At 44.4% G+C, this 16,005-nt stretch overlaps 1 protein-coding gene across 3 annotated transcripts; it reads left to right on the plus strand.

Moving 5' to 3' along the window:
- Nucleotides 1–1,664: 1,664 nt before the first annotated feature.
- Nucleotides 1,665–15,759, plus strand: LOC110539035 (lysosomal alpha-glucosidase-like). Of its 3 annotated transcripts, XM_036939359.1 has the most exons (20): nucleotides 1,671–1,800; nucleotides 2,078–2,774; nucleotides 3,021–3,172; nucleotides 3,585–3,750; nucleotides 3,859–3,955; nucleotides 4,171–4,290; nucleotides 9,131–9,249; nucleotides 9,529–9,660; nucleotides 9,912–10,022; nucleotides 10,366–10,479; nucleotides 10,635–10,719; nucleotides 10,824–10,941; nucleotides 11,100–11,233; nucleotides 11,672–11,829; nucleotides 12,332–12,480; nucleotides 12,626–12,767; nucleotides 13,571–13,669; nucleotides 14,027–14,191; nucleotides 14,667–14,819; nucleotides 14,971–15,759. In XM_036939359.1, exons 2-20 carry the CDS (start codon nucleotides 2,163–2,165, stop codon nucleotides 15,034–15,036), a joined length of 2,892 nt encoding a protein of 963 aa, XP_036795254.1. In that variant the 5' UTR covers nucleotides 1,671–1,800; nucleotides 2,078–2,162; the 3' UTR covers nucleotides 15,037–15,759. The 3 variants fall into 3 exon arrangements, 2 of the variants coding, with proteins under 2 accessions (XP_036795254.1, XP_036795255.1); XR_005035245.1 differs by having other exon boundaries at nucleotides 1,665–2,774; nucleotides 12,626–12,751; XM_036939360.1 differs by having other exon boundaries at nucleotides 1,681–2,774; nucleotides 11,672–11,823.
- The last annotated feature ends 246 nt before the right edge of the window (nucleotides 15,760–16,005 follow it).

A 16,005-nucleotide genomic window follows, 5' to 3' on the forward strand; every position in this document is an offset into this window, starting at 1 on the left:
AAATGAATTTGGCCCTAATCTGTGGATTTCACATGACTGGGCAGGGGCGCAGCCACGGGTGGGCCTGGGAGTAAATAGGCCCACCCACTTGGGAGAAAGGCCCAACCACTGGGGAGCCAGGCTCAGCCAATGAGAGAGAATTAGTTTTTCCCCACAAGAGGATGTTATTACAGACAGAAATACTCCTTAGTTTCATTAGCTGTCTGGGTGGCTGATCTCAGACAATCCCACAGGTGAAAAAGCCGGATGTGGAGGTCCTGGGCTGGCGAGGTTACATGTGGACTGCAGTTGGGAGGCCGGTTGGACATACTGTCAAATTCCCTAAAATGACTTTTGAGACAGTTTATGGCAGAGAAATGAACATTAAATTATCTGGCGACAGCTCTGGTGGACATTCCAGCAGTCAGCATGTCAATACCACGCTTCCTCAAAACTTGAGACATCTGTGGCACTGTGTTGTGTGACAAAACTGCACATTTTAGTGTGGCCTTTTATTGTCCCCAGCACAAAGTGCACCTGTGTAATGATCATGCTGTTTCATCAGCTTCTTGATATACCACATCAGTTAGGTGGATGGATTATCTTGGCAAGGAGAAATGCTCACTAACAGGGATGTAAACAAATTTCTGCACAAGATTTGAGAGAAATAAGCTTTTTTTTTTTTTGTATGGATGATTTCAGGGGTCTTTTATTTCAGCTCATGAAACATGGGACCAACACTTTACATGTTGTGTTTGTATTTTTGTTCAGTATTGATAGCCTCACTAAATGTGTGCAAGTGACATTTGATAAACTGTATGCTGTTTCCCATAGAGTAACCATTACGATGAAATTCCTGATCTCCATCAGACGTTCCCAAAAGGCTTTATGTCCTACTTCACCTCCTGCTTCCCCCACCTGCTGCTGAACACATACCTGGCCATGCACACCTGTGCTGAGGAGCTGACTTTCCAGAAATGCTACTCCAAGTTGAGAGAGGCGTGGATGGTCTATGACACACCCACAGCCTAAGATCAAAAAGTACTTTACACCAACCTTTGAAGTGATGACAACCAAGCCACCAGACCAAATATTCTGTCTTTTGTTTTGAGGATCTGCAGAGAATGGGAGAAACTCCCCAAATACAAGCTTGCAGCATCATACCCAAGAAGACTTGAGGCTGTAATCGCTGCCAAAGGGGCTTCAAACAAAGTACTGAGTAAAGGGTCTGAATACTTATGTAAATGTGATATTTAGTTTTTATTTGTAAACATTTTGCAAAAAAAAACCAAACCTGTTTTTGCTTTGTCACTATGGGGTATTATGTGTATATTGATGAGGGGGAAAAACGATTTAATCAACTATAGAATAAGGCTGTAACATAACAAAATGTGGAAAAGTCAAGGGGTCTGAATACTTTCCGAATGTGATAACATGATGTCTGTACTGTAGCTACTAATTCATTTTGAAGCTTTGCGAAATCTAATCACTCAAAACTAGTGGTTCACATGGTGCCTCAATATCCTAAATATTCTCTAAGTCCCAGTAATTGGAAATGGGTTCACTTCACATTCATTACAATTAACACATGAGCATAATGGATAATGTTTGTATTGGTAGTTTTAAACAACACAAGACGTTTTAGATAGATGCACTCAAATAATATAAGTATAGGTTACTTCCACTGTGTGGTAGCCCAATAGGCAGCGCCCAGTTTGTCCCTAGCGGCATGCCGTCGAAATGTCTCAGTCCAGTTCAACAACAACTTTCCATGTGCGAGGACAAGCGACATTCAATGCATTTTGTGTGGCCTGCCCTAGAGTAAGTCTTGGGGAAATGCATACTTTTCATCTCCTAATTTTCACCCGCTTTCTAATATCCCTTGCTAACGTTTAGCTATGTATGCACTAGGCATACAATTCTAGCTACAGTTTGTTCTAGCTAGCTTGCACACTTCCTTGTTAATGTGTGTAGACTGTGTAACGTTACGTCTGTCAGCTGACAAATAACATCGATAGTAAGTGGTAGGTCCACAATTTGTTGTAGTAAGTCCATAGTTGCCAATTATCCTAGGCGACCGTTTCATATCATTTTTCAGACTTCTACACTGACACACGGGCTCGTCAGCATTTGGAGACAGTTTTTCCCTAACACCTCCCAGATGTCCCAACTCGACACAGGCCATGGGTTTGTCTAGTTGTCTGTCTGCCCTGTCTCTCTCAGCCCTGCTCACCCTGGCCTTGATAACTTGTTTACACCTTAGCTACCTGTCTGACCAAAAGTTGTCACTGATAAAGTTAACTAGCAAACAACAACCAGATGAGACACCAATACACCTATCAGTAAGACCTGGTTTAGAGGAAGATCCAGCAACAAAACAGGCCGGTGAGAGGGAGATAGTGAACCTCCAGAGGGGTAGCACCCATCCAGCCCCCAGCCACAGATTGCTGTGGGAAGGCCCCCATCCAGCCATCTCCAGTGGTCCCAGAGAGGCAGAGTGTAGGAGGGGGGCCCTGGAGAGCCGCTTTGACTGCGCCCGCGACCGAGTTCTGAGCCAGACAGAGTGTCAGGGGAGAGGGTGCTGCTATGCCCCCCTACCTCAAGGCCTCTCTGGAGGACCCCCCTGGTGCTTCTACCCCCCGTCATACAGCGGCTACAGGATGGGGCCCCTCACTCCCACTTCCAGGGGCCAGGCTGCCACCCTTACGAGGCCCACTCCCTCCTACCTGCCCCGGGATATCTCTACGCTCCGGTTGGAGATCCTGGATGAGACAGAAGGCCGACTGCACCTCACGGTGAGTCTCTGTGGCTGAAAACCACTCGTATATTTACTGCAGAGATACAGGGTTTGGTTGCCATTGTCTTTCTCTATAACATTTCTTTTAAAAGTGCTGCCTCTGAAAAGGGCGTACAGTATTTGCTAAATGTTTTCTCTTTACTTTTTCATGACTTTTATTATAACCAATCGCTCATCACTGAGAATCATTCTTCTCAGACCACATTATTGTGTAAGAGTCATAACACGTTTCTTCTCCTGACAGTTGAAGGATCCGTTGTCCCGGCGATATGAAGTTCCTTTATCCACTGCCCAGTCCAGGGGTAACACTGACACCCAGGACCACCAATATGTTACTGAGTTTCAACCCGACCCTTTTGGGATCATAGTGCGCCGAAAATCCAACGGCCGTGTCCTGTGAGTATTCATCGTCAGTTGTTCTTTATGTCTAATATGTCTGGCACTGGTTCATTGATCAGATCTTATAAACCTGACATAAAACTGTTGTAACCATGTCATAGGACTAACACATAAGATCAGTTAGGATTTATAGATCCCAAAGGGTAAATTGGCTTGCAGATACTACTGCACTGTTGGAGCTAGAAACACAAGCATTTTGCTACACCTGCAATAACTCCTGCTAAATATGTGTATGTGACCGATACAATTTCATTTGATTTATATCGCTGTGTTTCTACTTGTCGCAGTCATAAGCATGACATAAGGTGCCCCTGTCCCTACTTATAGTTGCCATAAGCATGACTTAAGATGCTCTCTGTCCTGACTTACAACTGTCATAATCATGACACCTCTGTCTTCTGTCTGTCAGTGTGAACACCACAGTGGCCCCGCTGCTGTATGCTGACCAGTACCTGCAGCTGTCCACCTCCCTGGCCTCCTCACTGGTGTCTGGGCTGGGGGAACACTACACCCCCCTCAGCCTGGACCTCAATTGGACCTCCCTTACCCTTTGGAACAGGGACATGGCGCCCCACGTGAGTCTGACGTCATTATCATTATCGTCATCATTATCATACATTTGTTTCCTTTTTAAATCATGGTCAGGAGTGGGAAGTCATGTGTCTTCTTTCTCCTCCATGCAGGGCGATGCCAACCTTTATGGCTCTCATCCGTTCTACATGGTGCAGGAGGGGGATGGACAGGCTCACGGGGTCTTCCTGCTCAACAGTAATGCCATGGGTAAGAAAGCATGTTACTCCATGTACCATATCCTTAAGCAGAAATGTTTTGTTCTAATAGGATAGCTTTGGTTTGAGCTAGTAGAGTTTGTAATGTATCATGCTACTTAGCAGCTCTGGACAGAATTTTGTTGTGTTCACATGGCACAGTACTTCAACTGTATCAAGATACAGATTTACATGATGGAGCTGAGTTTGACCTCCTTCTCTCTGTAGAGGTGGTGCTGCAGCCTAGCCCTGCTCTGACCTGGGTGGCTGTGGGAGGAATCCTGGACCTGTACATCTTCCTGGGCCCTGACCCTCAGAGTGTTGTCAGACAGTACCTCCAGGTTATAGGTATGGCTATATATGACCTTTAGCTGTAACTTCCTGTTACTGAATATCATTTTCTTGTCTCATATCCCAATGTTGCTATGGTGGGTCGGGCACTGCTGGGTCACAACTAATTCCTTTTGGGTAATGGCTAAGGGAAAGATAGTGGCTGTCTGTGTCCCAATGTCCTAGTAGTCTGAACTTGCTGCCTCATCTCCTTTCATTCATCTCCTTTCACTTATGTGAAAGAACTAGACTGGTGAAAGCAAATACATTTTCCACCATTAGGCACCATCCACCATATAGGTATTATCCACCATATAGGTATTATCCACCATATAGGCACCATCCACCATATAGGTATTATCCACCATATAGGTATTATCCACCATATAGGCACCATCCACCATATAGGTATTATCCACCATATAGGCACCATCCACCATATAGGTATTATCCACCATATAGGTATTATCCACCATATAGGCACCATCCACCATATAGGTATTATCCACCATATAGGTATTATCCACTATATAGGCACCATCCACCATATAGGTATTATCCACCATATAGGTATTATCCACCATATAGGTATTATCCACCATATAGGTATTATCCACCATATAGGCACCATCCACCATATAGGTATTATCCACCATATAGGCACCATCCACCATATAGGCACCATCCACCATATAGGTATTATCCACCATATAGGCACCATCCACCATATAGGTATTATCAACCATATAGGCACCATCCACCATATAGGTATTATCCACCATATAGGCACCATCCACCATATAGGTATTATCCACCATTAGGCACCATCCACCATATAGGTATTATCCACCATATAGGCACCATCCACCATATAGGCACCATCCACCATATAGGTATTATCCACCATATAGGCACCATCCACCATATAGGTATTATCCACCATATAGGCACCATCCACCATATAGGTATTATCCACCATATAGGCACCATCCACCATATATGTATTATCCACCATATAGGTATTATCCACCATATAGGCACCATCCACCATATATGTATTATCCACCATATAGGCACCATCACCATAAAGGTATTATCCACCATATAGGTATTATCCACCATATAGGCACCATCCACCATATAGGCACCATCCACCATATAGGTATTATCCACCATATAGGTATTATCCACCATATAGGCACCATCCACCATATAGGTATTATCCACCATATAGGCACCATCCACCATATAGGCACCATCCACCATATAGGCACCATCCACCATATAGGCACCATCCACCATATATGCACCATCCACCATATAGGCACCATCCACCATATAGGCACCATCCACCATATAGGCACCATCCACCATATAGGTATTATCCACCATATAGGTATTATCCACCATATAGGCACCATATAGGTATTATCCACCATATAGGCACCATCCACCATATATGTATTATCCACCATATAGGCACCATCCACCATATATGTATTATCCACCATATAGGCACCATCCACCATATATGTATTATCCACCATATAGGCACCATCACCATATAGGTATTATCCACCATATAGGCACCATCCACCATATAGGCACCATCCACCATATAGGCACCATCCACCATATATGTATTATCCACCATATAGGCACCATCCACCATATATGTATTATCCACCATATAGGCACCATCCACCATATAGGCACCATCACCATATAGGTATTATCCTCCATATAGGCACCATCCACCATATAGGTATTATCCACCATTAGGCACCATCCACCATATAGGTCTTATCCACCATAATATGGTGTGGCTTGTTTGGTGTCTGCTGTGAAGTAATACCACAACAAGTCAACTACTTGATTGATGAAAGCATGTCATCCAGCAAAGGCAGCAGCGCGGTCATCAACTACATGCACCATTTCTTCAACTACATGCACCATTTCTTCACCAACTACGGAGTGTGGACCTGAATTTTGAAAACTGCAGTGGCCGAAACAAGAACAAGTTTGTGTTCTGGTATTGTGCCTGGTGGACCATACACAAGCTCCACCACAGTCTGGGCCTTCACTTCCTGATCACAGGCCACACCAAGTTTGCCCGCGACTGGTGCTTCAGCCTCATCAAACAGCGCTTCAGAAAGACCAGAGTGAACACTTTGTCTGAGATTGCTGGTGTTGTGAAGGACAGCACTGTGACAGGAGTCAACATCCCACAGCTGGTTGGACTGGAGGATGGTACGGTGCTGGTGGAAAGCTATGGCTGGTAACAACACCTGACTCCGTACTTCAGGTCGCTGCCACAGTTCAAGCGGTACCAGCACTTCAGGTGAATATCATTTTCATTGCATTGTATGAGGTTATTCTTATTATCTAAACTTGGGAGGTGAATTGATGTCTTCTATATTTTTTGGGTTATTTCCTGTTTTACAGCTTCAATGCTCTAGAGTCTGGTGTTGTTGTCGCCAAGGAGCATTCAGACTCTGCTGCTGCGCAATGCTGACATCCTTCCGCCCATGGATGGTCTGCCTGCACAAGCACCACCTGGACACAGCTACACAAACATATGTTTTTGAGAAGATCAGGGATTTTTGTTGACGAAGAGGCTATGGACATCACATGCCCTGGACCAAAGTCAAGGGCAGGACAGAAACAGGCTCTCCAAATAAATATAGATTCCCTTGTTCATGTGTGGTTCAGACAGACCATCAGCACTATCTGCAGTGCCTCTATTCAAATGACTCTCTCCTGCTACTATTATAATGTATTTATCCTGCTGTTCATCTATCACTGATATTGTTATTGATATTGTTCTTGTACATACTGTATATTATATTTATTTTGACACTTTCTGATATTGCTACTATGCAGGTAACCATTTGGCTGTGCCGTTTACACCTTCTGTAGAGACCCATCCACTTGGCAAGATGTGGCTAGGGTTATAGCATTTATTTCACATGACCCATCAATTAAGTGTGTCTGGGTAGGAGTCAATCAATATTTTAAAATTATTTTATCTGGACACTTTCTGTTTACCTGGAACTTTTCATTATTGTAGACTACTACTACTTTTACCACTTTAAATCTGAATCTTTCCTTAAACAGATGGGTGGGGCTAAGGCTTAAGAGGGTGTGAACAATGCTGAATGGGTGTAGACAAAGAGCTCTCCAGTAGGAACCAAATCATAGGTATCATAGCTCCAGTAGGTACCAAATCATAGGTATCATAGCTCCAGTAGGTACCAAATCATAGGTATCATAGCTCCAGTAGGTACCAAATCATAGGTATCATAGCTCCAGTAGGTACCAAATCATAGGTATCATAGCTCCAGTAGGTACCAAAACAGGTATCATAGCTCCAGTATTTTTTTTTTTTTTATTTTTATTTCACCTTTATTTAACCAGGTAGGCTAGTTGAGAACAAGTTCTCATTTGCAACTGCGACCTGGCCAAGATAAAGCATAGCAGTATGAGCAGACAACACAGAGTTACACATGGAGTAAACAATTAACAAGTCAATAACACAGTAGAAAACAAAGGGGGAGTCTATATACAATGTGTGCAAAAGGCATGAGGTAGGCGAATAATTACAATTTTGCAGATTAACACTGGAGTGATAAATGATCAGATGGTCATGTACAGGTAGAGATATTGGTGTGCAAAAGAGCAGAAAAATAAATAAATAAAAACAGTATGGGGATGAGGTAGGTGAAAATGGGTGGGCTATTTACCAATAGACTATGTACAGCTGCAGCGATCGGTTAGCTGCTCAGATAGCTGATGTTTGAAGTTGGTGAGGGAGATAAAAGTCTCCAACTTCAGCGATTTTTGCAATTCGTTCCAGTCACAGGCAGCAGAGTACTGGAACGAAAGGCGGCCAAATGAGGTGTTGGCTTTAGGGATGATCAGTGAGATACACCTGCTGGAGCGCGTGCTACGGATGGGTGTTGCCATCGTGACCAGTGAGCTGAGATAAGGCGGAGCTTTACCTAGCATGGACTTGTAGATGACCTGGAGCCAGTGGGTCTGGCGACGAAAATGTAGCGAGGGCCAGCCGACTAGCGCATACAAGTCGCAGTGGTGGGTGGTATAAGGTGCTTTAGTGACAAAACGGATGGCACTGTGATAGACTGCATCCAGTTTGCTGAGTAGAGTGTTGGAAGCCATTTTGTAGATGACATCGCCGAAGTCGAGGATCGGTAGGATAGTCAGTTTTACTAGGGTAAGCTTGGCGGCGTGAGTGAAGGAGGCTTTGTTGCGGAATAGAAAGCCGACTCTTGATTTGATTTTCGATTGGAGATGTTTGATATGAGTCTGGAAGGAGAGTTTGCAGTCTAGCCAGACACCTAGGTACTTATAGATGTCCACATATTCTAGGTCGGAACCATCCAGGGTGGTGATGCTAGGCGGGCATGCGGGTGCAGGCAGCGATCGGTTGAAAAGCATGCATTTGGTTTTACTAGCGTTTAAGAGCAGTCGGAGGCCACGGAAGGAGTGTTGTATGGCATTGAAGCTTGTTTGGAGGTTAGATAGCACAGTGTCCAATGAGTAGGTACCAAAACATAGGTATCATAGCTCCAGTAGGTACCAAAACATTCAAAGGCCATTTTCTCAAAAGTGAGTTCACAAGTTTATCAACTTTCAAAGCAGAATTTCTTTCCCATTGTTCCTCAAACATGCAGTGTATGATATACCATAGCTGTGAGTCTCTACTTTTATCCAATGTAAAAATACATTTAAAAAATTCAAATTTTGCTACGTAAGTCCAATTTGAGCAGGTTGGTTTGCTCTCACCTTTTGTGAATCTTCCGTCATAGCTAATGTTTATCCCGTCCTCCTCCCCCAGGGTACCCTATGATGCCTCCTTATTGGTCACTGGGGTTCCACCTGTGTCGCTGGGGTTACCGGTCCACTAACGCAACCCGAGAGGTGGTGCGACGCATGCACAACGCCAACTTCCCCCTGGTAAAGATGCTGGAGAAAACACTTATATTGTACTACATTATCACTTGGGTTGACAACTATTGGGTAATGCTAACATTGAATGAGCATCAACATTGGATTAGCAGATTAGCATGGAGAAAACTCATTATAGTATTATCATGCTACAATGGGTTTTCTCCATGCTAATGCTAATTGTATGTTTGCGCTCTCAAGTACAGTATTATCATGCCACTGAGGGTTCACAACTCATGGAAAACACTCACTGCATTCTTTAGTTCAACTGCTTTTGTTTTTGGTCAGGACGTGCAGTGGAATGACCTGGATTATGCAGACAAGCGTCGGGTGTTCACCTTTGACCCCCAGCACTTTGTGGACCTGCCAGACATGGTGAAGGAGTTCCATCAGAAGGGCATTAAGTACATTCTCATCCTGGTAAGAGAGAGGCCTCAACCCTCACAACATGTGGGACACATAGGCACACTAATAACTCATATTAGCTTGAAATAGTGGTTCAATGTAATTTTTGATTCTAAATTACAGTCTGCGTTGTGATTAAATTGTTAAAAGTGCAGTATTGGAAGGTACAAGTCAAGGAAACTTTCCTTCTCAATCCACAAGATGGCAGCAAAAGCATTACTGTCATTTATTTTAGAGGTATCTTTCATGTTTGTTCTCTTTCCCAGGACCCTGGGATCAGCAGCACCAGCCCCCCTGGTACTTACCCACCCTTTGATGAGGGTCAGCGGAGAGGGGTCTTCATCAGGAACTCTACAGGACAGACACTCATAGGGAAGGTCAGACCTAAAACTCTCACTTCTCTATCTGGAGACCCACTGTAAACTGGGCTACATATACTGTGAATAGTTTGGAAAGAACATATTTTTTATCTGCTTGATAACATTGTGTATGTCCATTGTGTATTCAAGTAATGTGTCCTCTGAAAAGCAAGGTTACACTAAACAAAACCCCCTCTTGAAGCTGTGTGTGTGTGTGTGTGTGTGTGTGTGTGTGTGTGTGTGTGTGTGTGTGTGTGTGTGTGTGTGTGTGTGTGCGTGCGTGCGTGCGTGCGTGCAGGTGTGTGTGTTGTGTGGAAAGGTATGCATGTTCGGTTCCTCACTCGTCTTCCTCTGTGTCCAGGTGTGGCCTGGTCCGACAGCGTTCCCTGACTTCACCAACCCAGAGACACAGAGCTGGTGGGAGGACTGCATTCGGGAGTTCCACTCCAGAGTCCCGCTAGATGGCCTGTGGATTGTGAGTGTGTCTCAGATAGAAATGTCTTGTAGAGGGCTGAAATCATCCCCTATTGTATTGTATTCTATACTTGCACTAACAAGCTTGCATCATCCAGGCTGTTTCAATGCTACTCAGCATCCAGCATACTCTTTCTCTTGTCCCTCTGTTCTCAGGATATGAATGAACCAGCCAGTTTTGTGCAGGGCTCTGTGGAGGGGTGTCCTGACAGTGATTTGGATAGCCCCCCCTACGTGCCACGTGAGTGTGCTGCAGCTGAGTAGTTTCCTGTCTATTTAATATCAATAGAGGAATTTAGTGAATTCATTCATTCATTTCCATTCTGTCTCCATACGGTCATACAGCGGTGATTGGAGGACAGCTGAACACTGGTACACTCTGCATGTCAGCTCAGCAGAACCTGTCCACTCACTACAACCTGCATAACCTCTATGGGCTGACGGAGGCTAGCGCCACCCACAGGTCAGACACAGCACCACAGGGATCAGTGCGTACTTATCCTGAGACTGTTGGCACTTTTACTTCTGCTTGTTTGAATGAAGCTGATTTTATTTATCTTGTCTACATTACATATTTGTAACTGTAGTTGGAAGATCAGTTATAGCCTTTGACCCTCTCAGTGCCCTGGTGAAGGTCCGGGGGTCGCGACCCTTCGTGCTGTCCCGCTCCTCCTTCCCTGGCATTGGCCGTTTCTCCGGAGTCTGGACGGGAGACGTGAGGAGCGACTGGGAGCAGCTCAGATACTCCATCCCTGGTGAGGGGAAAGACATCCCCAACATTCCCATTTCCGTTCCAAGCCATTCCTATTCTCAACAAGATTCCCAAAGCCATTCACAAGCCCTGTGTGTTTTAGCCATCAGAGTACTAATGGTACCGATGCACCATCCAGACAGTACATGTTGCAGTGTGCTCTTACTCAGCAGTTTGTCTCTATTGTCTTTAGTTGAAAGAGTGCCTAGACAGAGTTGGAGCCTTTTCAGTGGGAGTTATCCATGGATTTGAATGAGGGGTTTGAATAGAAAAATGCCCAGACTTGTAATGGAACCACCTACTATTTATTTGATACTATGTAGCTAGCAAGTACAGAGAGATGCCTCTGACTGCCTGACATCAAAGTTAAATAATGAATACAGTAATAATGAATAAAGGGAATTAATATGTTTAATATCCATCTGTCCCTCCACCCCCCCAGCGGTGCTGCTGTTTGGCCTGTTCGGGGTGCCCCTGGTGGGGGCGGATGTGTGTGGGTTCAGGGGGGACACCACAGAGGAGCTGTGTGTACGCTGGACCCAGCTTGGAGCCTTCTACCCCTTCATGAGGAACCACAACGACAAGCCCAACGCTGTGGGTGTGGGTGGTTTTATGGTCTTTACAGTTAACTCGGTTGGATAGGAATTTACCGCAATCTTTTCCTGACCTGCTAATATCTTTTCACTGTCTCTATGTAACCAAGTTACAATGTTTTCCTATTTACCATGGTGGCTGACCTGCTAGTGTCTTTTCACTGTCTCCATGTAACCAAGTTACAATGTTTTCCTATTTACCATGGTGGCTGACCTGCTAGTGTCTTTTCACTGTCTCTATGTAACCCAGTTACAATGTTTTCCTATTTACCATGGTGGCTGACCTGCTAGTGTCTTTTCACTGTCTCTATGTAACCAAGTTACAATGTTTTCCTATTTACCATGGTGGCTGACCTGCTAGTGTCTTTTCACTGTCTCTATGTAACCAAGTTACAATGTTTTCCTATTTACCATGGTGGCTGACCTGCTAGTGTCTTTTCACTGTGTCTATGTAACAGTCCATCAGTCCCATGTATTATGAATTGAGGTAACTCTAGCTCTGTGTGTAGCCCCAGGAGCCCTATGTGTTTGGTCAGGAGGCCCAGACAGCCATGCGTAGCGCGGTGATGTTACGTTACTCTCTCCTGCCGTTCCTCTACACACTCTTCTACCACGCACACACCTCCGCAGACACTGTGGCCACGCCTCTCTTCCTCCAGTACGTCCCTCTACTCCTCTTCTTCAGTTGCCATTGTCCAATCTTCCCTTCTCTCTCTCTTCAACATTTGGATACTATTGTAACACATCTTATTTACTGTGTTGATACTGTTCTCTGGCCCTCCCTCTCTGTCCATCTCTCCCAGGTTCCCCTCGGACCCTAACTGCCAGACCATAGACAGACAGTTCCTGTGGGGGAGTTCTCTGCTTGTCAGCCCAGTGTTAGAGCAGGGGGCAGTGGAGCTGGCTGCCTACCTCCCCCCGGGGACTTGGTACAGTCTGCACAATGTAAACAGCTCTGAGATTCAATACAGTTATACACTGAGCGTACAAAACATTATGAACACCTTCCTAATATTGAGTTGGACCCCCCCCCCCCCCCCCCCTTGCCCTCAGAACAGGCTCAATTTGTCGGGGCACGAACTCTACAAGGTGCCGAAAGCCTTCCACAAGGATGCTGGCCCATGTTGACTCCAGTGCTTCCCACAGTTGTGTCTAGTTGTCTGGATGTCCTTTTGGTAGTGGACCATTCTTGATACATACGGGAAACTATTGAAAACCCAGCAGCGTTGCAGTTCTTGACACAAACTGGTGCGCCTGGCACCTACTACCATACCCCGTTCATAGGCACTTAAATATTTTGTCTTGCCCATTCACCCTTTGAATGGCACACATAAACAATCCATGTCTCAATTGTCTCAAGGTTTAAAAATCCTTATTTCAATTCTCCTCCCCTTCATCTACACTGATTGAAGTGGATTTAACAAGTGACAACAAGAGATCATAGCTTTCACCTGGATCAGTCCATGGCATGGAAAGAGCAGGTGATCCTAATGTTTTGTACACTCAGTGTATTTCTGTAGGCCTTTCATAATGTCACTGCAATTAGTTTGCAACTGATTAAAGGGATTCCTAGGAGACCGAGACCATATTTTCTGTCGTCACACAGATTGATAAAAATCCATCTGTGTGAGCCTTTCTTAGGGTCTTGAAGGCTTACTTTAGGACCAGGCAAAGATGTGTAATACGGTTGTACTGTGTATACTAGAACCATATTTCAGTGGTCACCTCTTTCATCCCTTCCTCATTAGGGCCAGCCGTTCTACAGTAAGGGTCAGTACCTGCTCCTCCCAGCGCCTCTGGACACCATCAATGTCCATGTGAGAGAGGGACACATCATCCCACAGCAGGTGTGTGTCCTCTGTACACAATAGAATTTGGTTGTCTGTTGTTTCATTGTGCGACAAAGCTTCATCTTAGGCCCATATTGTGGGTGTTACATACTGATGATGGAGGAGATGAATGAGCTGCCAAACTCTTATATCATGAAATCAATTAAAGTTATTTGTCATAGAACAAGAGACCCAAAATTCCTTTGTGAAACTATGTGATAAAACCTCAAATGAAATACTCTCTGCGTACTAATCTGACAATGTTGTTTTGAAGCTTGTATGAGTTTGTGTAAAACCTGTTGCCTGTCTTAATCAGTAATTATATTATATCTTTCAATGAAAAATCCCCTCATACCCCCTCTAACTGAGATACAGGAGCCAGGCCTGACTACCTCAGCTTCTCGCAGTAACCCTTTCCTCCTGACGGTGGCGCTGTCTGCTGGGGGCTGGGCCTGGGGTGACCTGTTCTGGGACGACGGGGACAGTCTGGACACCTTCCAGAGAGGAGACTACTCCTATGTTATCTTCATCGCTGGACAGGTAGGAGATGTAGAGGTCACATAGGGTCCTGAGTTTTTCCTGATCACATGACCTGACCAAGGAAAACTCTGGGCCCAAGTTATAGCCCACTTCAAGGCTGTCCCTGATGCAGTGAAGAAAAGGAAGTAAGCTTTATGTGACATCTTTTTGAGTGCGGACCATCAAACCTTTTGTCTGTCCTACTTCAAGGTATTTCATGACATCTGGGTAGGAAAAACGTAGGGCCCTAATTGGACTTTAAAGAGGATGGAGATCAGAGAATTATCTAGGGTGATTTGGATGTTTCTGCAGTACAGTATGTTTCTAGCAATGCTCTCAAGATTGAGATCCAGGTCCAATCCAATCAAGATAGAAGACATACTCTTTCCCTGCCATCCTGTGAACAGTAGACCTAACTGTTAATGTCTAATGTATACTGGTACTATACATGTGTGTGTTTGCCAGTGGGGATAAATAAGGTTTTCATTTGATCCAGTCCCAGGTGATGAGTGACCCCCTGCGTCAGAACGGGGCGCTGGACGGGCTGGTGCTGGGAGGGCTGCGAGTGTTCGGGGTGCCTTCCCCACCCCGCTATGTATGGGCCAATGGAAAGAAAGTGTGGGATTTCTCTTATCAGACTGACACCAAGGTGAGCTGTAGCTGTCTGAGTTACCTCTATAGAGTTCAGAATTAAGAAATAATAGAACGAACAGTCTAATTCTGCTTGCCTACCTGTCTATTCTATTCTACAGTATAATATGATATTGTTTATAATCCTTTCTTTCTGTGTCTGTCTGTAGGTTCTGACACTGACCAGCCTGGCCCTGCCCATGTCAGAGGTGTTTGAAGTCCTGTGGACCTTGTGAGCTTTATGAACTGTATGACTCAGTGGACTCTGGCCCAGTAGACAGCTTCTCAGGTGGTTCTAGAACTCCTGAACTAGCACATCTCTGACAAAAACCTCCACTCAAAGTTTCCCCTCAATCACTGCTACCCTGGATAAGACATTGCTCTAATAGACTCCTGGGTTTCTGAATGGACAGACTACACTGAAGAATTTTTGGAAATCATGTTTTTATATTCAACTGTATTTTCAATAAAATGATGTGAACTGTGTGGGTTAAAGCTCCATCAGATATCTCTCCATTTCCTTGTTGTTGCAGATGAGTGATTACATGACATTGTCTCAGGTGAGATTCTGAGACAGTGGTGTGAATTTGAGAATTGTGGTCATTCTAGAACACTAGGCCAAAATGTATTGTTGTTTTACTATTTTAATTTGTCTATAAGAATATATAAATATTTTTAAAATATATTTCTAACCTTTTATTTTATTTGTTAAGCACTTTTGAAATGCATCACCTGTAAGAAATGTTCTCTATAAATAGCATTTGATTAATTGATAAATATTGTGCTGAGGAGGACAGCAGTGGCTCTACACAATTATTTTTATTAATTGAACATTAAAATTGACCAGAATATGCCCATTCTGTACTCTTCTAGTATGATGGTAGGCTCTGTGTTAAGTCTCATCAAATTACTTCCAGTGATATTGCCACATTGTTACCATTAAAGGCAATTGATAGCTCTGGGTTTGTTTCTCCTAAGCTAAGCATTGTTTCTCGTGTTCTCCTATTAGTGAGCTGTCACCACTCAGTGTTTGAATGTGCAGTCAATTATCTCTTTCTTAATCTACTTCATAGTCCCGAGGGTGGTCTAAGGCACTGCTTCTCAGTGCTAGAGGCATCACTACGGACCATGGTTCGATTCCAGGCTGTATCACTTCCGGCCATGATTGGGAGTCCCATAGGGCAGCGCACAATTGGCCCAGCGTC

Source organism: Oncorhynchus mykiss, chromosome 12 (genome assembly GCF_013265735.2).
Source record: "Oncorhynchus mykiss isolate Arlee chromosome 12, USDA_OmykA_1.1, whole genome shotgun sequence".
Classification (NCBI taxonomy): Eukaryota; Metazoa; Chordata; class Actinopteri; order Salmoniformes; family Salmonidae; genus Oncorhynchus; species Oncorhynchus mykiss.